The sequence below is a fragment of the Microchirus variegatus genome (assembly GCF_963457635.1).
Source record: "Microchirus variegatus genome assembly, chromosome: 1".
Taxonomy (NCBI): domain Eukaryota; kingdom Metazoa; phylum Chordata; class Actinopteri; order Pleuronectiformes; family Soleidae; genus Microchirus; species Microchirus variegatus.
This window is the reverse complement of record NC_139802.1, coordinates 39,702,524-39,727,230: the sequence shown is the minus strand read 5'-3', so window position 1 is coordinate 39,727,230 and position 24,707 is coordinate 39,702,524. Positions and strand designations below refer to the sequence as shown.

The following is a 24,707-nucleotide window of genomic DNA, read 5'->3' as shown; positions in this document are numbered from 1 at the left end:
ATAATTCCACTTCAGGGTGATAGTACATGACCCCGTAGTGTGACCCAGTAAGTATCAAGACATTCTGATGTATAGTTTCGGAATAAAAGCCCGTCAAACTGTCGAATATGACACAAATTACACATGATTTTGGATTCAATTTAAAAGGAAACGCCCTGTTATCAAACAATAATTCCACTTCAGGGTGATAGTACATGACCCCATAGTGTGACCCAGTAAGTATCAAGACATTCTGATGTATAGTTTCAGAATCAAAGCCCGTCAAACTGTCGAATATGACACAAATTACATATGATTTTGGAACCCTGAAGTGGAATTAGTCTGTGATAACAGGGCGTTTCCTTTTAAATTGAATCCAAAATCATGTGTAATTTGTGTTATATTCGACAGTTTGATGGGCTTTTATTCTGAAACTATATGTAGGAGCCAATGTGGGGTTTAGTATGGGGTCGTTTAGGTGGTTGGTACAAGATTATTTGTTACATTGTAATTTGTAAACAGTTAATGTCAACTGTTGGCCTTAAGCCTTTTGTTAAATATGTGTAGCTTTGTGGCTAACTTTGTCCTTTGGTTAAAGGGCACTTTTGATTTCTTTGTTGTCTGTGATATAAAGAGGCATTGAGATATATGTACTGAGAATATCTAGCAGGCCAGGGCTTCATGTGTCCCTTTTAGCTTACTAAGTTAGGTGTAATAAGGTTTTTTGACCGTCAGGTCACTACGTGATATTGGATTACGTCGTCTACTGTTGGAATCTATTGGTCATCATTCACAACTTGGAACGTCAAAGGAATATTTCTATGCATTGGTGATCCTCGACAGGCTTGGATACATGTCAACAGGAATATAACTTGGACGTACGGCAAGTGGAAATAAATGTGCAAACCCTTCATATGACTTTCTCTTGCCCTCGTGACTGATGAATTAAAACAGTGCCTACGAGTCAAGCCCGTTAGAACCTTACTATAGCTGAAGACTTTTCAGTGGCATCGGAATTAAGTGTACTTTGGCCACTACACTATACATCAGAATGTCTTTACATTTAATGGGTCACACTATCAGGTCATGTACCATCATCCTGAAGTGGAATTAGTCTGTGATAACAGGGCGTTTCCTTTTAAATTGAATCCAAAATCATGTGTAATTTGTGTCATATTCGACAGTTTGACGGGCTTTTATTCTGAAACTATACATCAGAATGTCTTTAAACTTAATGGGTCACACTAGGGGGTCATGTACTATCACCCTGAAGTAGAATTAGTCTGTGATAACAGGGCGTTTCCTTTTAAATTGAATCCAAAATCATGTGTAATTTGTGTCATATTCGACAGTTTGACGGGCTTTTATTCTGAAACTATACATCAGAATGTCTTTAAACTTAATGGGTCACACAACCAGGTCATGTACTATCACCCTGAAATGGAACTAGTCTGTGATAACAGGGCGTATTCCAATAAAAAAAAGTAATGGCTTAAGCTTACAATTGTCAATTATATGAGCTTTTGTTTTGAAAGTACATTTCTCAACCTCCGTACATTTCCGTTGCTAGTGTTTGCTTTAGATGACAGTCTTTCGCTATGTACCCGAGGGATGCTTTTATTTTGAAAGCAGTTCTGAGACGTTGTTACCGTAAACCTGCTATAATCACGCACAGCAAAAAAACTGGGTTGGCTGTCTTGACCGCAGTTGGGGAGGGGGGGGGTGGAACGACTCGAGCTGCGCACTCGGCCGCTTGCGCACAGCTGACAGTGGGTAAACAAAGCTGGGGAGCCTTTGTTTCACCGCTGAATATACACTGGTTCGTTCGCATTTGCGCTCATGGATTGTACTTTTCCGGTCATCGCTCCTCGCCATAGCTCACTAGCTGAAGCCTTTTAGCCTCGACATTTTTTTTTTTATATATATATATTTTTTTAAAAACAACAAATATAGCGTTAATCTCCTTGTCTCCTTCACTGGCTGAGTGAGATGTCATTCACCATGGAGGACAACTTGGAGTCCGGATGGGTGTCGGTTCGACCCAGGGTCTTCGACGAAAAAGAGAGGCACAAATTCGCTTTCATCGTGGCCTGGAACGACATCGAGGGAAAGTTCGCCATAACCTGCCACAACAGAACCGCGCAAAGACGGGCCACTTTTCTGGACCCGCTCCTCGACTGTAGTCGCCCCCTCGCCACCGCTGCTGCTGCTGCGGAGAATAACGCGAAAAGTCCAGTGACGAAGAGGAGAGATGGAGTCTGCCAAGCGACTAAAGTTAGACCTCATTCTGTGCCTAAAGGGGCAACGAAGAGCAGTGCCGCGGAGAAGAGGGCTTCGAAAGTCGGGGGCTCGCAGACATTAGAGTGCGTCAGCCACACGTTAGGGTCCTGGGACATTGTGACACCCAAGGTCACAGATATCGAGATTCTGGACCCCGTGGATGTCCCTCTGTCTCCGGACGATGACGGCGAGGGCAGCGGCCGCGAGGACTACAGCTGGGCCGGGCTGTTCACGTTCCAGGAGCTGAGGGCAGCTCACCTCCAGCTGTGCTCCGTCAACTCGGACCTGGGGCCGTGTTTGCCGTCTTTCCCGGAGGAGCAGTCCGGAGTGTGGACGGTGCTCTTCGGCGGCGGTGCGTGCGCCGGGATGACGCAGCGGGAGACGGAGGCCCTGTGCTACCAGCTGCAGGTGTACCTGGGCCATGCCCTGGACACCTGCGGCTGGAAGATCCTCTCGCAGGTGCTCTTCTCCGAGAGCGACGACGCGGCGGAGGAGGAGTACTACGAGAGCCTGAGTGAGCTGAGGCAGAAGGGCTACGAGGACGCGCTGGACCGGGCCAAGAGGCGGATGCAAGAGGTGAGTGAATCAATCAATCAATCAATCAATCAATCAATCAATCTATCTATCTATCTATCTATCTATCTATCTATCTATCTATCTATCTATCTATCTATCTATCTATCTATCTATCTATTTATTTTACGGATGCACAATATTGGACTTTACTTTTTGACCGATATATCAGGGTCAATAACCGATACTAATTCCTAGGGGTTGGGGAAAAAAATAGATTCACATATGAATCGCGATTCTAAACATCCACGATTCTGAATCAATTCATAAACTTCAAAAATTCCAAAAAATGGTTTTGTTTTTTTTAAGTTTCTATTTTGAAAAAAACACCAGTTTTTTTATTTGTGTACAGTTTATTTTTGTAACTTCTGGAAGAAAAAAAGACAGCTAGCCCAAGTTTTTATTTATGCTTAAGTTATTTTTTTGGACAGTAAGTAAGTTTTTATTTGTTTTGAATGAACAAAATGTTCAACTTTTGTCTTTTATCACATTATCTTATACAAACTGTATTGTTTTGATGCCATAATTAGCCTTTACACACTATGCGTTGTATCAATTTTAGAATCGAGAATCGCTTGAATCGAATCGTGACCATAAGAATCGGAATCGAATCGTGAGTCACCCAAAGATTCACATCCCTACTAATTCCCTGCACCCAAGTGCAGAAGTATTCTCCTGTAGTAGAAAATAATAATCCTTCATTCTGCAAAATAAATCAAGCTAAACAAATGATATTAATTATAAAAGTTAAGGAGACAGCAGCCTGTTTTAGTCAATATCAGTGTGTTTATCCTTTAAGCCGGCCAATATCAATCCAATAATATCATGCTTCCCGACACACACACACACACTCAACTTATTGGTTAAACCTGTTCAACAGCTTGTTAATGCAAAAATTCTAATCAGCCAATGAAGTGACAGCCCCAGTCAGGTTCTAGTGCACCGTGCAAACACACACTTTGACACTTTGCATAGTTGCTATGAATGTTCCTGCCTCATATTTGTGCCATGTTTGCCACGTGTTTGTGGTTTTCTACCCATTAAGAAGTTCAAAAGCCAAAAATCGACTGGTTACTAAGACCTGCTGATGTTTTTAAGAATTCACATTTACTGGGAATTTCATGCGCTGCCATCTTTAGAGTTTAAAAAAAAGGTCAACATAATAATTATCATGTTAACATAATGCAGTCAGAGATAGGGCTGGACACAGTAGAATTTTAAATGTTTACATTTTAAAATGTTATTGAAATCGGAGGCACAAGATGAGTTAAAGTCAGAATGTGTGTCAAAACATAATTTTTATATATAAACAAAAATGTATACATATATACAGTATGTGTATATATGTGTATATATATATATATATAGAGAGAGAGATCTGTAAATCCTGAATATGACCTGCAGGCAACATTTTATAAAGCGATATAATGTCGACCAGCACCATCATGTGACCAGGACAGGAGAACCTCATAGGAGAACCCTTTATGGCTCCAGGTAGAACCTTTTTTTTTTTTTTTATAAAGGTTAATTTGTTACCTGGATCCCTTTTGGAGGGTTCCACCAAGAAACCTTTTAAAACCCTTTATTCAGGTAAGGGGTTCTCTGGATCAAAATAGTTCTTACTGGAACCATTAGTGTTACCAAGAACCCTTGAAAAACCCTTTCTTCGGGAAAAGGGTTTTTCAGAAGCAAATGGTTCCGGGTAGAACCTCAGCCCTTGTAGAAGGACCCTTTTGGAACCCTTATTTCTAAGAGTGTAGTCTGCTCAAGAGGTAGGAAAAAAAAAAAATGTGTTTTTCTCAATTATAACGCAATATTCCATCACAATATCGATATAGTACTATCTGTATATAGTACAGATATATTAATAATATCAGTACTACTTTATAGCTATATATTATGATATTTCACATTTTCAAAGTAATGGTGCTTGTTTTGATGTGGAACGATGCATACTTCACAATAAAAACATAGGAGGTAAAATACATCTAGTAATGTCAAAAACAAAAATAATGTGGACAAATGTAATTAAAACACTTGTTGAATGTAATACATTTAATTATGTCATAATTGCAACCAAGTCTTGTTATATTTAGTTTTATATTCCGACAGCTGTGTCTCGGCCACACACATGCTGTGTTTAGAGGTCGCAGTCCATGTTGTCTTTATAACATTATATAAAGTGTGTGTGTGGGGGGGGGGGGCGCATATAATAGATTGGGGGACCACACGCGGCCCTTGGACTACAAGTTTGGACACCTCTGCTCTATATCTTCCACACTGTGCCGATTATGACCTTGATACAGGGGTTAGATTACACCTCAGATCAGTTATTCCCAGAGATGGCATGGATGGGTCGAGAGCCATAGATTAGTTATGGTATAAGGTTTTTTTTTCCCCCCTTCAACTTGTAATGTGTTGAATGGTTGAATGTTTGGGAAAGTCTGGTTCAGATGGTAGTGGAAAAGTTTGAAGTTGAACTCAGGGGGAAGCTGCAGGAAGAGCCACGAGACTGGTCTCATACTGCATGTCGTTCTCACAGCATCATTGTGCCTCCTCCCCTCTCCTCCTCCTCCTCCTCCTCCTCCTCCCCCTCCTCACCCCCACACTGTGACAAACCATCTGTTGCCGCGAGTTCACAGGCCTGTAATATGACCCGCTCCTGGCCAGACATCGCACTCCAGTTGGCCGAGCAGCAGAACACAATCGGGGGGTGGGGGGTGGGGTGGAGCTGAGAGAGATGACGCGTCAGCACAGCTGTTGGGATTGTTTCAGTGTTGGTCGCGGCGCTCAGCCACGGCCGACCAAAGACGCGCATTTAAGCTCCAAAACAAGCACGTGAGGATCCGGCGGACGCGTTACTTTACGGGGCGTAGCGATCGTTTTGTCTAACGTTACCAAAGCGTCGCAGCAGTTACGACCGGCGACAAACCCAGCGGGAGGAGAATAGACAGAGTTCAAGTACTACTAAATAAACACATGAGCGATGACGATCCCTGGAGAGGAGACAAAGCCTCAGGCAGAAGTCTGTCACCTGCTCTCTTGTTTTTGTTCAACAGATTGACTCACGAAGAACAAAGAGCAGGGGTCAGGAAGAAGCGGGAGAGAGGGTCACTTTCATAGCTGCACCAGTTAAACACGGTCAATCCCGTACGACGGCTCAATTATAGCATCTAACCTTTACAAATAGGATTAGCTTTTAACATAACCCGACATCAAGTCAATTTACGGACATATATTTTGATTTTGATTTGAAAACCGTTCATTAAAAAACAGTTTGAACTCAATGACCTGGCAAAGAGACTCTGTTTTATTAGAGAAAGCAAACACTGAATTGATTGGTGCAGTTGTAAAAAAAAAAAAAAAAGCAGCAGAGACACAATTGTCTCGTCTCTTTGTTCATGAAATGAAATGGGTTTTAATTCTTTCGTTCCAAGGGCATTTGCAAACGCAGAGGAAGGAACACAATAACTTCAACAACAGGACACGCATAATCTGAATTTACTGGAATGTAAAGATAGGAAAAGGAGGACGCACAAATGCTTCACCGCTGATGTCGTAAAAATTTCATGCTTTTTTTCCCGACCTCCAAATTACAGTAATTTGACGGGTAACTCTGAAATACACGGTTGAGTCGTGATTATTAGTCATCAGTTAATCTGGACTGCCATTGGCAACGCGTCAACGGCGTTTAACTGCATGAACGCTAACGCGCGGCGCGTCGTCACGTTTACGTGATTGTTAAAAATGAGTCTGTAAAGTAGCGCTAAACTTTAAAAACACACAAAAGGCACACATACACAGTACACGGGTACGCTGGTTATTTGTAAATAAACAGACCGCTCCGGTTCGACTGTAGGCGCGATAACGGCGCTAAAAGGAGCTAATGCAGCTAATGGAGCTAACTGGTAAGCAGGGTGCCTGGACTGCCGTGTTGCGGCACGTCAACATGACGTCACGCGCGCCTTTTTTCCGGTCAGTCGTCATGGAAACATGTCACACTAATATATATGCGCGTATATATATATATACATATACATTCACACATGTAAGTACAAGTACATATATACATACATATATACACACACACACATATATATATATAAATATATATATATGGATTAATTATACTGGTAAAAATCTTCCCATGGGTGCCTTACTTCCATTAACAAATGAACATAACTAATAATAAAATAATAGCGTATATCGCTTTTTAACCCTGCTCAATTTCAAATATTTGAACCCAAGCAAAACTCAAAGTAGTGACAATGAGACACTGCCAGCACAAAATGTTACATTTACTTGAATCTTTCCATTAACTTTGTAGGGTAATCTCTTCTCACGCAAAATAATTCTCGGTCAAATATATACAGATATAAGTACCTCATACATACAAACCCACCTCAGAAATCCTGAACTATTACCTAAAATAGGAATGAGGTTGATAAACAAATATATTTTGGTGTTCTACCTCGTCACACATGAGAGTAAACTGAATGTTTTGGAAACTATGAAGAGTGTTTCTTCTAGTTTTTTTTCTGGCGTGGCAGCTGTGTGTGTGTGTGTGTGGTGTGTGTGTGTGTGTGTGTGTGTGTGTGTGTGTGTGTGTGTATACAGCAGGTGGAGGATCGCTGTTGTGCACTTAACAACTTAACAACAACTTTACAACAGCCTCAGGCTCCTGACTTGTGTGATGTGTGATGATGTCTGGGCTCAAAAACAGGCACGAGGAAAAAACGGTGGAAAAACGTCCAACGCAGGACGTCCTCGTGTCAATCATTGACCACAAATCACATTTTTTTTTTTTTCCTTATCTGTGGCCTGTGGTTGAACGCACACAGCTCAGTGAACAGTAAAAGCAACACGTCGCAGGCTTCGAGATAATGACTTTGCTTTGTGCTCTGGTTATCATGTGTGTGTGTGTATATATATGTAGATGGTAAAAAACTAATTAAACATTGACTACACTGTAATGGAGGGAGGATAAATATAAAGCGTGTGATTAAAACAGCCTTGATGTTTGACATCAAACATGAGCGTGTTGAATGTAATGTGACGCTCTGCTAACAACAAGCAATCCACAGTTCCAACTACTACTTATTTTCATTATAAACTAATGTTTAGATTCATTTATCTCTTAATAGTGAGGGGAGTTTTACATGTACTCTTTAAAAAACATAAGACTTCAGGCCATGAAATACACAAACACAAGCACATATTTCAGACTAACTTCAGATGAACCTTTTTTCCAGGCTGCAGCGTGAGGTGTTGCTTGAGTTTTGCTCACCTCATTAATATCAACTATGATTAGAAACACCAGTATAATGCAATTTAGATCAGCAGCGCGACAAACCACAGCCTCTAAGGTAACCTTACAACCGTGTCCCAACACTGTTGTTTTAGACTGTACTTGTTTTTCTTTGTATGTTTGGTGTGAATTTTGTTTTTTAAGCTCTTCAACAGAACTATAACAAAGGTTCGGCATACTGTCCATGCACACATATTTAGTCAGGAACAAAAATCTCTCTTAAATTAAGTGATATTTGTTGCGATAATTATCAATTATCAGCATGTTGGACTCGGAAGAAATGGGCAGATGTAAGGACCTAAGTGCCTTGGTTCGGTTTGTTTGCGTAGATGTGAATGCAATCGCGGTACTTTGGTGCGCACCAAATCAACCGGTCGGATCTCGGACGGCTTTATCTGCCCTACTTTGGTACGGTTCCGAAACGGTATAGTTAAATGCATTATGGCTATGAAATGAGATACGGGATTACCCCAAATTTTTCGTCAGCGCCATGGTTTTGCGCCACAGTTTTGCGCCGTCCTCTGCCCAGCGTCAATCCCCACCGGGCACATTATGGCAGCGCAGCCATCCGTACTCAACGAGCATGCGATCAGCTCCGATGTCCGCGATGTTTACGTTCCGCGGCGGTAACGCGCCTGGTGGAAAACGTGGGTTAGTCTGGTTCCAGTGCCGATGGTCTTTCACGGTCTATTTTGGTTAATTTAGAGCAGGGGTTCTCAAAGTTTTGATACCTGAGGGCCAATTTAGGAACCCAACATTGGACCGAGGACCGCCAAAGGAAAAAAACTGAAATAAATCCAATTTGTAATCATTTTAATGACCAGATTGCAGTTCTACAGTTTACCAAAGCGATCGAACTATAGGTGTGAAAGCGCCCTTTAATAAAGGGAAGACCACAACATCATGGTCAGGTGATTGTATTAGAGCAAAAACTCTAAAGAGTCTAAAAAAAGACAAAAACTTGTGGGATGCTCACGGGCAGCAATGGCCGGTACCTGTTGAGCCAAGAAAGTACCAACCATAAGCAACACGGAAGAGTTCAGTGATGTTAGCGGGAGGAAAATGTGCAGGGCTTCAGACGGTCCATACAGATCACAAAGTGTTGACATTGTCCTCTTTGAAACCACATTAGTAAAGGATTGGTGGCAGTCGGTCTGATTTCAGTTGAGTCACAGCGTGTGTGTGCTATTTGTGGGAAAGATAACAGTGTATTCCCCTCCCGATAGACTTCCTTTTCTTTCCGCGGCTCCGAAATAGCACCCGGTTTCAAAAAAAAAAAAAGCGTCTGCTCGTAGCGCAGTCGAGGGCGTGTTCTTCCTGTGAGATGTTTCAATTAAAAGGCAGAAAGAGAAGTACTGCAGCAACAACGGGGCAGATTTAGCACAGACAAACTGGAGTTAGCTGTGATGATAGGGCTGCAAGCGACTGCACTCCAGCTCAAATCAACTCTCAACATCCTGTAATTATGGACCCATTGCTCTTTGTCGACTTTAACGCGTTCTTTCTTTTATCAATTAAGCACATTGAATGTTCCACGCATGCATGTAATTCCGATGTTTTTCTTACATTAACTCCCCACTATTGATCAGGAATTCAGTCATGTCCTAAATTTTCGAAAAACAAACACACCACAATCTTTTTGGTCCACCAAGTGTAGCGTTTGGTTTGGTACAGTATGGTATGTATTTTTTTGCGTTTCCATTAGGAATAAGTACCAAAAATACTCCGCCCCAAACGTTCCCTTCCCTTGGGGTCGCAGAGTAAAATGGTACGATAAGGTCAGGGTGGACTGCTACCCAATGTCCTCGTTTGTTGTCATATTACCGGTACGAGGTAACGCTACATATCTAGCTGACGCGGCCATCGGGGCACCGCTCCCACACCCCGCCAACTAAGTAAAGGTACAAGTTCTCAGTCGAAATGCAAGCCTGAGCCAGGGCTTTACCATTCTAAACTGTACCAAACCGAAACCGTACTACGATGGAAGCGCAACATTAGACTGTTTGGTGTTGAGTGAATGAGGTAACATAGGGAGGGGGGGAGGGAAATGCTAAGGCCCGAGTCATACTTTCTATGTCTGCAGAGAAATTTCATCATCCACCCATTCCCAACTGTCCATGCTCCCTGTAACACGCTCTCACGACACTGAAACTTTAGGTCATGTTGAATGTCTCCTGGCTACAGTAACTACTAAAATGACAAAAATCTAAATGTTTTCAATCAATATCGCAAGTTTGAATCGCTGACTTTACCTTACAATGTCCAAGTTAGACCCCCAGACCAAGGACTTGTTTGGCATTTTGCTTTAAATCAGTTGACTGATAGTTTTGCCTCTAATTAAGACATGTAATCCTGCCAGCTCAGCAGCTCTCACACACTCACCAGCCTTCTGGTTAGCACCAACAATACATTTGACTATGTAAATACCATTATAGCAGAAAGGGAAGGGAAGGGTTGCATTGCAAACAAAAGCTCAAAGGTGGTAAAAAAATTAAATGCCTCTTAATCTTAACATGATGTTATTTAACTTAATAATATGGCACATAAAAGAGTTTTCTAGCCGGTGCCAGAGCAGGAGTCAGCTCATTTAGCCCAGGCATTTTCCTCGCTGCAGGGGCAAGGGAGCTGGTGCGCGGTTGGTCGGTGGTTACCACGGAGACCCTGGACCAAGGTAAACAGTAGGAGCAGTGTTCGAGCTGAATCGTGCTGTGTCTAGGCCAGTCCCTAACATGGATGGCTTTGGGGGGAAAAAAAAAAAAGCAGTCTGGAGTTAATATAAGAGTGTCCATTCATAACGGGAGAGAAGAGCACTTTATCCGCCACTTTGCACGAAGCGCGGATGGTGGCAAATTTCAATATTATATGAAGCAGGGGAGAAGGAGGTGTATTGTCCTGTGTCAATGGAATCTAGTGGTTTTTCTGAGAGAGCAGCGAGATGAATTGTGTGTTTGTGTGTACAATAGCTTGTTTTGATAGCATTTATCTCAGGAACAATGAACACTCTGTGGTTAGCTGGACATATGGTATGAATCAGCAGCCGTTGGGACCAGTGTATTCTCACTGTACTTAACCTATAAAATACAATGTCTGAGTGAATTCCGATGACCACACATGCTAGTGTGTGCGCTCTCTCACACTCTTTGCTCTTGTTCGTATTAAAAGCGGCCTTGATTATTTTTTTTTTCCCATGAGCTTTTGAAAGAGCTTTTGTTTGGGTAATATTATGAATTAGCACACATTTGAATCCTGGTATAAAAGGTCCACTGTGTAAGACAGAAATTGATTACAGGAGCCATAAATGTGTTTGTATAAGTCTTTGAATAAGACGCAGTGTGTGTTTCGAACAACATCCCATCTCTTTTTTTCGTTCTTTTTTTCCTTTGGTTTCCAGGTGTTGGACAAGCACAAAGCCATGGACAGCATGGTGGAGCTGCTGCAGGTGTACCCCGAGGAGGACGAGGCGTATGGAGAGCTGCTGGAGGCGACGACTCAGCTCTACCACTACCTGCTGCAGCCATTCAGGGACATGAGGGAACTGGCAATGCTGCGCAGACAGCAGATTAAGGTAACACACACACACACACTACCATCTGTTTGAGGGCTTGATTTAAGTAGGTTTAGACCTCGCTGTAGTCGGCTAACTGGTCCGTCCCTGGAACACACTCGTGTCAGGCTGCTTCTCGAGTCGAGTGGCTGTCTTTGGTGGTTAGTGCTGGGAAACGGGCCCTGAACCACTGCACAATAAAGTCCTCCATTGGACGTGCCCTTCTAAGTGTACTGTAATGACATTAGCATTAGTTTGCTGTGGCCGCACGCAGCGGTGATGGTCTAGTAGCCGATCTGTGCTACCCTCTAGCTTTGTATCTGGGGGCTGTGGAGGGAAGAGGATCAGCCAGAGAGGCTTTTTTTTTTTTTTTTTCTCCACCCAGAGCAGCTTAACTACCAGCATAAGTATTATTACAGCAGCCACTAAACCACTCAGTAATTCTGCAGCCTCAGCACACTCTTCTGTTTTCCACACTCTCTCTCCATCGCTCCGTCTTTGTTGTGTTGCTTCATCAGAGGGATTGAAAATGGAAGTAAATCTGCCGGCTAATCTCTACTGTCTCACAGAAGAGAGCACGGGTCAGTAGGTCACAGTCCAACTTCTGCTGCTTCTTCACTGCTTCCACAGGCTCAAAGAAAGATGTAACATACAGTCTCTGACTCAAATGCATTTGATGTATTGAAACACAGGAGGAGAATGGGCTCGATTTTTCCAAGACCCAGAGTATTTCACCCTCCGTTGTGAGTACTTTTCTTTCTCCGAGCCACATTCCTTGCACGGCGAGATGATCCAACATTGTGTCACAGCACAACTGAGTGTTTGGGTGTGTTTACGAGTGTATATTATGATGGAATTTTGGTTCTTGGGCGGGTGCTGATCTATGTTTAGAAATTTCACTCAATCACCAAAATGCGTGCAGCACTTTCTCTAAAATCTGGTGATAGTGGATGTTTTTGGTTTTTTTGTCATTGTCTATATTTATCCTGTTAAAGCAGTAGGATGCAGGGTTTTGACCCAAATGTAACAGCTTCAGAGTCATTGTGATGTGATGGTTGAAGTCTTGGGCCTTGAGAGAAACACACACACACACACACACACCCTAGCTAGGTACCGTCTATCAGATCAAGGCATTGAAATAGCATTGTTTTAGCCATCATGGCAGAGCCGGAGAAAAAGTATTCAGGGAAAACCGTTGTCGGAGGTTGTGAGGAAGCGGAAGCGACCAGGAAAGGGGCCACACATAAGTAAACACAGAAGCATGCGAAATGGATGCCTACAGGCATGGCTCCATAGGTTTGTGTTCGCAGGCTCTGTTGAAAACAAATGCACATGGCCAGGAAAGGAGAAGGGAAGGGAGGAGGGAGCGTCAGCAGTTAGTTTTTTACGACAGTGAGAATAAAGCTGTCGGCGATGGATGGATGGATGGATGGATGTTTATGGTGGTGTTGTAAAAATAAGCGAAAAAGCGACCTGACAACCCGCTCGACCACTGCACCCGTTAAAAACCCATCAGTGAGATCAGTGACGATGCTCCATGGCTCTCTACCTGAGAATTTTTAACTCCAAATGTTGCTTAAGTCTGGAGCTTTCCCACCTGCTCCCCTTTAGGGCGAAACCCAACGGCTGAAAACAAAGCTGTATGCAAATGAATCATTGATGCCAGCAGAGGCGGTTGGTCGTTTCTGAACTGATGAGTCAGGGGATCACGAGAGAGATTTCACTCCACGGTAAAGGAATGGGAAGGGAGAGCGAGCGCTTCGGGATTTAGGACATGCAATGCTCGGTCATTTGCATGCACTTTGCATCCTACGTGATGTTGTCAAGATGGGGGGGGGATTGTAAACAAAATATAGGATAAGAAAAATGGAATAGAAATACAATGAGGAGAAATTAAGCCCATTATACCAAAGCAAGAATGGAAACAACTGTTTGCAGCTCTATGATGATTAAGTCAGCAAAGCGACAGCTTCGCCTCGGTCTCACCGAATGAGTGAATGACACGGCAGATGGACGGATGAATGAATGAGCACCTGAATGAATGGACAACAACAAAAGGCGTGGGATATTTTAGGTGAATGGTGCATTGTGGGACAGCGCTATTACATGTCAGCGCGGCGCGGGGGTTGGGTGTCCTGTTGCCCGGGAGGTCAGAGTGCAGTCGTGAATTAATAATATATGGTTTCTCTGTACGAGATAGTTTTGTAACGCGGCGAGCTCCAGTTACCCGTTTCACGTGGAGTGGACCAATGACGTGGCAAACGGTTGTCATGGCAATTGAGCGAGCTCCGTTACCTGGCTTCGCTGAAGCTAACGTAATTCGTTCGGATAACCTGGTTCACGAGATGGAGGCTAAATTATTATACGCAAGCAACATGGTCTCAAAATGTCCGAGCTACAATGGCGGAGAAAACGAAACCTAAAAGACCGCGGTATTGAATTTGAGTGTAGTAACCGTTTTTGGCCACATTCTTACAAGTGGCGCCTTTAAATTCATATTATCAGCTAGTGATGGGCGCGTTAACGCACATTATAGCATGACTTGTTTCCATGATGACTGACCGGAAAAAGACACGCGTGACGTCATGTTTACGTGACTCCCGATTATTAAAACGAGTCTCTAAAGTAACGCTAAACTTTAAAAACAGAGGCACACGTACGCAGTACACAGGTACGTTGGTTATTTATAGCGCTGCTTTTTATGTTTAATAAACAGACCGCTCCAGTTCGACTGTAGGCGTGCTAACCGGCGCGAAAGGAGCAAATGCAGCTAATGTAGCTAACTGGTAAACGGTGCCTGGACTCCGGTGTCGCGGCACGTAAACATGACGTCACACGTCTTTTTCCAGTCAGTCGTCATGGAAACACGCCATTAACCTAGTGCCCAACACTATTATCAGCACAATATCGATACAGTCCGATTTTGGCTGCTACCTCCTTGAATTCTATGCCAGTGCCTTCTACAACTATTTTTTTAAAATGTTTATTTATTTTGCTTAGTGAAGAAAAATTAATATCTACCTCTGCTGTGACATGAGTATGAAAACTATGTTAATTTCACTACAGAGGAGACGTCTGCAGTTGGGCGAAGGGAAAAACATGTATATATCCGTATTGGTTATCTGCAAAAGTCCAGTATTGTGCATCCCTAAGGAGTATACGTTTGCTTTATATAGCCTCAGAATAAGCTTTTTACATTTACTTTAGCCGATGTTTTGAAGCAGAAGCTTTCTCTCGTCATCATTTTCGGCATGTGAAGGCCACTGTAGTTCCTTCTGACCTGTATAGATTGGTGGCTGCAGCTGCCTGATAAAACCTGTGTTATCTCGCACTGTTACGGACAAAAAGAAGGCTATTTTCACCAAAATGAGATAAGGGGCCTCCATGCTGTAATCACTTGACCACGGGAACCTCACGTCACGTCTATTTCAGGGCGAGTGTGTCACGTCTTGTGTTTTGTCAGCAGCAGCCGTTAACCAGAGGTGTTAGAGGAAGTGGTTCAGAGGAGTAAACAAACACCGCCGTGCATTGTGACAACTGAAAAATATGCGGCTTAAAATACAAGGGCATTGTGATGTATGAGGCTCACACAATCAACATTTCGTGAGCTAATTTCTCCTCGGTGTGTCTCCACATTGTATGATAATGAGTGTGAGAGGAGATGGCTCTTACTTACATTGTGTGAAAAATCGGTGGGCTGGCATTAGGTCAGGTGACCAGGTGACTTCAGGAGGCTGCAGTGGATTAGAGATAGTAGAGTTTCGCTGTGACATGACATCATCCTGCCGTTCCTCCTGCCTTTGTTATTCAGTCTGCTGTAAGAAAGTGATGTGAAATGAGTTTTCTTTTCCCTCCCCAGGCCATGTTTCATACACATAATTCAAACTTAAGAGCAAAGCAGATACATCATACTTGCCGCGTACCTGCATCAAGAGGTCACCGAAAGTTTCTCAGCCCCTCGCATTATCTTTGAATAATCACAACGTCGGTCGTGAAGAGCAGTGTATTGGCAACAGTGCGTGCATAAACAATACCGTTTTCTTTGTGTGTCGTGAGAGGGAGTGGAAGCAGGGGGAGACAAACGGCCTAAAGCCTGCTGCCAACTTTCAGTCAGAGGCTTAAACACAACACAGAACCACTCTGCACAACAGCTCCCTGTTGACACAGTGCTTCAGAGTATTGTTTCTGTTATGTTCTTACATGCGGAACAGAACATTTTGACAATAATTTGACAGACAGTGTAATGGACAGTACCAAAAATAAAATATATATGATGATCATGAATGGTCACATCTGAATGTCAAATCCCTTACCTACCTACCCACCATTCCCAAAAAAATATCTGCAGGATTTCACTCTGCTGCTTCGTCCTCCTGTATCATGTCCGGCGAATGTCTGAGTTCATGTAAAAACACAGTGGGAGAAACTCTGCTTAATCCAGAGTGAATGAATTGAGCGAGAGTCCCGCTTCCTGCGTACGCAAGCCAGGCTCCGCCCCCTTCACCTGAATCCTCTACAGCAGGGGTGTCAAACTCATTTTCACTGAGGGCCACGTCAGCATAATGGTTACCCTCAAAGGGCTAGATGCAACTGTCATATAGAATAAATGTAACCAAATATAATGTACAATAAAGGTAACTACTCCGTAACATCCGTTACGCAATCGCCATGCATTGTGGGAAATGTAGTTAATGGTCAACGCACGCCTCAAAGCAGCATAGACCTATTTTAACACAGATTTTTAAGACCAATTAATCACTCGCGGGCCACATAAAATGACGTGGCGGGCCACATCTGGGCCCCGGGCCTTGAGTTTGACACATGCGCTCTACAGCTTCATCAGTCTGTCCTCTCCCAAAAACAGTCTCTCACTGTGTGTCCCCAGTGTGGCCAGAGTTGACTTACTATTATTTATCTTGTCATTTGATGACATAATCCAGATTAAAATGTTATGTTACGTTACTACCCAACCCTGGTCAAACAACACGACATCCTTCATTCCATTCGCGTCAACAGTGTCACGGAAGCTCCGCTGGCACCGAATGTCGGGATTCCTGTTTGATGTGTTCACGTGAAGGTCCAGCTCTGTTCGGCGATGCGATGCCGAGCTGTGTTCTCTTTGTGCGGAAAGATACCTCGACAGTGACCTCATGTCTGACGTAATCTCTCCTCCCCCACTAGCTCCCACTTTCACCGCCCCCCCCCCCCCCTCCAAAATAAAACCTCCCCTCCCTGTTCTTGTTCCTCACGTGCAGACTGCTGCCCGACATAAATCAAGGCCTTTGAGGTTTAGTGATTCCCGTGCGCTTGTTTGTTTTTCAGCACCTTCTCACATCTGTCTTGCGTTCACTTATTCACATAAGAAGGTGTGTGTGTGTGTGTGTGTGTGTGGCTCCACCCAGGGAGTTTGAAGTATTTGGGTCTTGTATTTCTCAGTAAACTCCCAGGACAGGACTCTCCACGTGGCACTGCTTATCCCCCTCCTCTTCCCCCTTTTTTCCACAAGGCCTGACACGAGCTGGTGAGCTGCCAGGAAACACCATGTGACCCCCAAACTAAAACTGGCAGCAGCTTCACTGGTTTTGTTATCAACGTGTTGTTGTTTTTTTTTTTCCCTCTCATCTTTTATACCAGCCCAGTAGGACACTGGGTTAGTGTCACTGTACACAAAACACAGACATGCCTTTGGTCATTAGCCACTGTGAGCACCATCTCCTGTAAGTTGCTGGAACTGCAGCACAGGAAGTAGCACTGAGTAATTTATTGTTTTCAAATTGGATTTTTTTCTTTGTTATTATTGTTCTGTGAACATATAATATATCCATTCCTCCATCCATCTTCTACCACTTTATCCTCCACATGAGGGTCTCAGCTGTCACACCCTGGACAGTGTGCCAGTCCATCACACAGACACACATATACATATATATATATATATATATACAGTATATATATATATATACATATATATTCCATGCAGAAAGGTTAGTTATTGGTTAAAACTTTATAAATGGCACCAAGGAACTGCATTAATCCATATTCCACACTACACTTAAGAGAATAGCTTTATATCTCATGTTTTTGCTCAATTTGACATGACACCACCACCTCTGAAACCTGTGAGGAAAAGCACCCATGTTGTCTCAGATCCGGCTGCAAGTTTACGTGAATAAACGCCAGCACATTTCCCCTTTAATGTACAGGTGTTTTTTTTATGGATTTAAAAGAATTACACAGAACTTAACAGTTGGGGACCGGGTTATATTGAGCAGTAGAAATCACTTCTTTGTGTTCTCTGTGATCGAAACACAGAGAGCGCCTAGTGGAGCTGAATGTAATATTTTTTGTCATGTTGCACAAAGGACAGTATATGTACAGAATAATATCGGGGGGGAGGGAATGTTTTCTTTGAGTTTGTGTGAGTGTTTTTGTACTGACTGCACTGCCGTTACCTGCCTGTGCCGACGCAGATCTCGCTGGAGACGGAGCGGCTGGGCCCTCGTCGTGTGGAGAGCCTGAAGAAGGAGGACGAGGAGTGGCAGAAGAAGGCTCACGCCGCCGTGCTGTCCATACAGGACCTGACCGTCAAGTTCTTTGAAACCACGACTCGGGCCCAGAAAGGTAAAAAAAACGACAGCGGCACGGTATTTGAAGCCCGTTCGTTCTCCGTCTCAGTCCGTCACCTCTGACCTCTCTCATGTGCTTGAGTTTCGCTGTTATCTGGAGCAAAGAAACCAGAACACATTCACATTTATGAAGCTGAAACAATCAGAAATCTTGTTTTATAAAAAATAGTTGACCTCTGGACCCATTTGTGACATTCAAACTGCGCTCGTTTCAGCGATCCACGAGCGTATGCGCTCCGACCAGAGGAAGTTTGGCAAGTCGGCGTGGGCCGCAGCGGTGGATCGCATGGAGCAACTGCAGTACGCCGTGTCCAGAGAAACTCTGCAGCTGATGAGGGCCAAAGAAATCTGCCTGGAACAGAGGAAACACGGCCTGAAGGAGGAGGTAAAACGGCTCTCGTTTTGACCGAAGTGTATGAAGTTTATCTGGGTGGGTTTATGTATGAAGGGCCTGTGGTGCTCAGTGAGTTTTCAGTGAGACAGAAACACTTGAATATGGACAAGTCAAGAGAGAAATATGACCTCATGACCCAGACATCCTGTCATGGAGTCCATAACATCCTGCTTTACAACAGTGGAAATGACTCACAGTTTTCTTTACATGAGAAAATATTCACAAAACTGCAGTAGACTTTTTTCTCCACAGGGATACTATAAAAACAAATGTGCACATGCATGCGAGGCAGTGGAAAAATCTGTTCGCTTACCGACGCGTCGCGTAATTAATCGTGTGGCTGTGGATCTAGATGCAGAGTCTGCAAGGCGGGGAGGATGCCATGCTCCGCCTGGACCAGCTGGAGGCGCTGTACTACGAGCTGCAGCTGCAGCTGTACGACATCCAGGCCGAGGTGCTGCGCTGCGAGGAGCTGCTGCTCACCGCTCAGCTGCAGAGTCTGCGAAGGCAGATGACAGGTGAGCGCTTATTCAGACGTCTGTGAGAGTCAACTGACAGCAGACAGTTTGTTTGTCTTCATTTTATCATGTACTAAATTGTAAATAACCGCCAGATATTGAAAGTTATTCTGGAGAAATGAGGAAAAACACTCACAGTACATTTTCTGGCCCTTTTTACGGACATTTTAATCGGCAATTTAAATATCTTCAAGTTCGTCAATTACCTTTTTTCACTGATGAAAACAAGGCGTTAAGATCACAAAAACTATGACAAAATGTCAACGAATAAAAACTAAACTATTTCAAAGTTACGTAATAATCAATTTGCTGATGATTGACAACAAACCACCACAGTACTAATTCTATGGAGGACCAAAAGTGACAAAACAATAAATAAATGCAGATATCAATATTTAAATACATAAATAAAAAATAAAAAAAAACAATACATTTTCATCATGAAAATGGCTATTCCTGTATGTTTACACATATTTATTTATTTGTCTATTTATTTATTTATTTATTTATTGTTTTGTTATTTTTGGTCCATACTAGTTCAAGAAGATCAAACCAAAGCAGAATACTAACATCATCATCATCATCATCATCAAAAAAGTTATACACTGCCGGTTTAACTTTGAACAGCAGCTAAACACAACTGTGCTCTTCATCAGTCTGTTCTCATGTTGCACCAGAGCGACAGGACGAAGTTGTTTACTACGACGCCTTCGAGAGCCCCGACGCCATGAAGGGGGTCGAAGACCCCGCGACGCCGCCGTCTCCCCTCAGAGACGAGGACCTCGGCGCCCTGCGGCAGAAGACGCGGCAGCTCGAGGCTCGCCGGGGTCGCATCACTGCCAAGAAAGTCTACCTCAAAAACAAGAAGGCAAGCTCAGACGATTTACAGTCGATGTAGTCGGTGAAGATGACGTTCATTCATGTGTTTTTTTTTTTGTCGTTTGTTCATTTAGGAAATCTGTATTGTCAATCACAATCAGAAGCTCCAGCAGCGTCATGGTAGCTTTGCTGACAGCAGTTTGCCTCAGGAACTGCAACAGGTGAGATCTTACACAGCTCCGGATTGACTGCAAGTCATCATAAAACAAATCACTTCCTGTGTGCAGTGCAGCAACAGATCTAAACACTGATACAGAGAGAGTTGTGTTGATCTGATAGGCCTCGTCCGCCTTCTGTGTCCTCATTTGACAATGGTTTGAATGGACATTTGTTAATATTTACAAGTTACGCTCTGCAGTTTTGCATAACCAATCTGGAGTCGATTGAAGAACCCAAAACAAACAGCGTGCTACAAGTGAAATCTCAATGTGTCGTTTCATGTGAAGGAGACCGAAGAGGACGATGAAGCCAAACAAAATGCCAGAGTGAGCCAGGACAGGCAGAGGACGCTGGACAGACTCCGCAGCCTCAAACAGGTGAGAGCATCAACAGGCCGGTCTTCCAGTTTGAAAAGTGGAGCGTAGGCAGTCGCAAGTAGCCAACAGGGGGCTCCACTGGTTGCAAAATAAGTCAATTTGAATGGAAGTATATGGGTAAAATTAACTTCTTCTTCTCAGACGATTTATAACGTCAGTAAACATTTATTGCTAGTTTATGGTCAGTTTTGTAAACTAGTGCAGTACCCGTAGGAAGTATGCATCAGCCACGCCACAACAGCTAGCTACACTAATGCTAATCAAAAATTAAAACATTTGCGTTGTGCCTAATGTTAGCCCTACGTTAATGCTAATCGTAGCCTCGCAAGCTTACCCTTTGGAAACAGGTTCACCAAGTTAGCCGCAAAGTAGTAGCATGCTTCGTCATTTCAGTATAATACCATGTTCTGCGGTGAACCGTGTTAAAATGTCTCACCCACGGTGAGGACAGCCTCTTCCCTCCCACCTCCCCGCTCCAGACAGCGCAGCTGCTGCTGATGAGCCGTTGTCTGTCTGGTGTCGCGTGATAAATCAGCAAAAATCAAAAAAATCTTAGGGCGATCTGACTCGTGGTCAGCGAGATATGCCTGTCACAGACAGACACAAACAACCCGCTTTATAGATAGATTATGCTCCAATTTAAAGGAAAATAAATGATAAAGCACAGCACATAGATGGATCCCAGGGTTATTGACAGAAGCATCCTATAGGAGCATGGTTGTACTCAAAAGGCAAACCTCTGTGTTTCATAATGTCCACTCTCATGTACAGTGTCTGGGCCCTGATGCTCAACATGAGTCACCTCTTCTGAAGAGAAACCTGTCCAACAATCACTTCATCTCTGTTTCCTGTGTTTTCCACACACAGCGTTACCCAGGTCAGGTGACTCTCAAATCCAGCCGCCTGCGTCTGAGTCAGCCTCACAGTCGGAGGAGAGCGGGAGAGCAGCCCAACACCCAGGCGGCCAGCGTTCAGACGGACTGCATCTCCGACATGCCGCTGCTCTCTTCCGCTCCCCCCACTCCTCCCGACGTCTGCGGCTACGACAGCATGTCCCTGCCAACCGTCGACCTTGAAGGTCTCTCCTCTTTGCCTCCCTTCCTCTCGCTGCCTCCCGTCTCAGGTTCCCGATCTGTTCGTTTGTCCCCACCGCCTCCTCCACCTCCCCCTCCTCCTCCACCACCACCACCACCACCACCACCTCCTTCCTTGGAGGACCAGCACCTGGATGATGAGGACACCACAGGCAGCCCAGAGCGCCAGCACAAGTGCGAGTCCGACTCCACGTCACTGCCCCTGGCCCCGTTTTCCCCTCGATTCTTTGACAGCAGCCAGCTGCTGACGGCGAGGAAGAAGCTGAGGAAGACGGCCTCGCTGGACGCCTCGCAGTGGAGGAGAGGTGAGGAGGCAGCAAGTGATTCAGTCAAGTCATGAGGATTTACTTTGTTTTTTATAAATGTTATCAAGTCATTGGTTTAAACTGATCCTGAAGACTCCTGGTCGATTTGGCGACACCTTGTGGTGACTGTCAGCAACAGAAACACTCTTTTTATATACAACTGTTGAGTCAGTAATCAGTTTATAGATCAAAAATCACTTCATATCTACCAGGGAAGTATGAAAGCAAACAAGTATAGCAGCAAAACTGCATCAGAGCGATCATTTGATCAGATGAGACAATAGAATATAATCCTATAAGATTACCTGAGGACATGATTAACAAAAACAAACAAAAATACAGGGTAATGACAACAACTGATGCTCAAACCCTGATCATCTGTTTAGTATCAGCCCAACACGTGAGATGTTAAAATGATGGAATCAACCATGTGTTTTTTATCGTATTTGCTGAAATCCTCTTTAGATACCAGTTGCAACAAAGGTAGAGGTTAAACAAGACAGAAAATAGGAGCAGATGGGACGCATTTATATTTTGTGTGACCCTGATCGCCATATTTTACACATATGTAATTAATCTGGATCAATATAACTAGTGCAGTGCCCGTAGGTAAGTATGTATTCCTATAGTGGGAGCTGAAGAAGATGTTTCAGCGATGGTAATGCATGATAAGGAACGTAAAAGCTAACATAATACACTGTGCAACCTCATTAGGCACAACACAAAATTTTAAATTTCCCATTAGCATTAGCGTAGCTAGCTGTTGTGACTGTCAGCCACACCAGTTTGTATTATGTTAGCCCTACGCTAATGCTAATCGTAGCCTCGCTAGCTTACCTTTGGAAACAGGTTTTGCCAAGCTCCAGACAGCGCAGCTGCTGCTGATGAGCCGCTGCCTGCCTGGTCACAACAGCTAGTTACACTAATGCTAATCGAAAATGTAAAAAAATTGCGTTGTGCCTAATGAGGTTGCACAGTGTTTGTATAATGTTAGGTCTACGCTAATGCTAACCATAGCCTTGCTATCTTACCTTCGCCAAGGAAACGGGTTCGCCAAGTTAGCCACAAAATAGTAGCTTGCTCTAGTGCAGTTGCTGGCACAAACTAAGAGGATAGTCACCATGATAATCGCACACAGCACTCAAAAAAATACAAACAAGGGTAAACTGGCCAGAAGTCGCCACTTAGGACTGACATCACACAGCTTTAGTGACTCACCCCCTGCCCTCTGCGCTGACTTTTATGAGTTCATCAGTCATCCTACAGCAGAAAGAGAATGAACTGGTTAATTGCAGCCAATAAACACCTCATGCGATGATCTCAAACCTGCTCATAAAAACCCCTGTGTGTGTGTCAACAGCGAGCTCCCCCATGGACGAAGTGCTGGCTTCCCTCAAACGGGGCAGCTTCCACCTGAGGAAGGCCGAGCTGCGAGTCCTGGCGCCCGACCCGGACGACGACAGCGACAACATCCTGGCTCAGATCAGACAGGGCGTCAGGCTGAAGAAGGTGCGCACCTGTCCCGAGCAGCAGCAGCAGCAGAAACGTCACGGCAGGTCCTTCCTCCACTCGGCCGACGCGCTGACCCGCAGCATCCACGAGGCTCTGAGGCGAATCAAAGAGGCTTCACCGGAGTCCGAGTCCGAGGATGAAGGCCTTCCATGCACTGACTGGGAAAACTAGTTCATTGGAAGTTGTTTTTATAATTATTATTATTATTATTATTACAAACGTGGAGCCAAAATGAAGAGACACTGAGCGACGGCTCAAGTCAAGCGGACGTGTCAGGGTTTGAACGCCTGAAGAGAGCTCGGTGCAATCTGAACAAAAAAAACTGGTTTTTTTTATACATCAGAGAACGACTGAGTTTGTTTCATGCTTGTTCATGTGTGGACCACTAATCTTTTTTCATTTTACACGTCGCTGCTGTGACATTCTTAGCGAGGGGACGACCTCTTAAACTCCCGCTGACATGCTGGGAGTCGTACTGTACCGTACTGTACTGTAGCTTGCTGTGATGGGTTTGTTTGAAGAAGCGAGTGTTTTTCTTTTCCCCGTGTGTCTCTCACTCTCACTGACAGATAGCATTCAGACTCTCTCAGTACACAAGGATGTCATATATTATATGGAAACGTATATTATGCAGGATAGGATGATTCCCACTGACCCAAAGAAGGAAACGCAGTTGCGGACTGGCTTAAACCTTCTCATCGTACTTTATTTTTTTTATTTTTTTTTACATGTTAGAAGTGAAGCTGCTTCAAAATGGATCATTGCACATTTTTACATTTTGTTCATATTCATCATCCTGCGACCAAAACGTGCAATTTTTTTTTACTTTTCAAATAAATATAATAGTGCTAACGGCGCCAACGCAGACGCGCGTGACGTCGTGTTTACGTGACTCTGGATTGTTAAAACGAGTCTCTAAAGTAACGTTAACTTTAAAAAAAAAAACAGAGGCACACATATGCAGTAGGCGCGCTAACCGGCGCTAAAAGGAGCTAATGCAGCTAACGAAGCTAACTAGCTAAACGGTGCCTGGGCTCCGGTTTCGCGGCGCGTATTTTTCGATCAGTCGTCCTGGAAACGCGCCATCGCACGTTAACCTAGTGCCCAGCACTAAAATATAAACATATACAGATCTTTTAATATAGCGCAGAGGGTTTTT

The 24,707-nt window shown here is 43.9% G+C and overlaps 1 protein-coding gene across 1 annotated transcript; it reads left to right on the top strand.

The window, feature by feature from the left end:
* Positions 1–1,968: 1,968 nt before the first annotated feature.
* jmy (junction mediating and regulatory protein, p53 cofactor) lies at positions 1,969–23,719 on the top strand (the record flags this gene model as incomplete). Its single annotated transcript, XM_083890361.1, has 10 exons — positions 1,969–2,835; positions 11,532–11,705; positions 18,155–18,305; positions 18,526–18,695; positions 19,057–19,222; positions 19,900–20,090; positions 20,176–20,262; positions 20,548–20,637; positions 21,505–22,036; positions 23,397–23,719. 10 exons carry the CDS (start codon positions 1,969–1,971, stop codon positions 23,717–23,719), a joined length of 2,751 nt encoding a protein of 916 aa, XP_083746487.1.
* Positions 23,720–24,707: the final 988 nt, after the last annotated feature.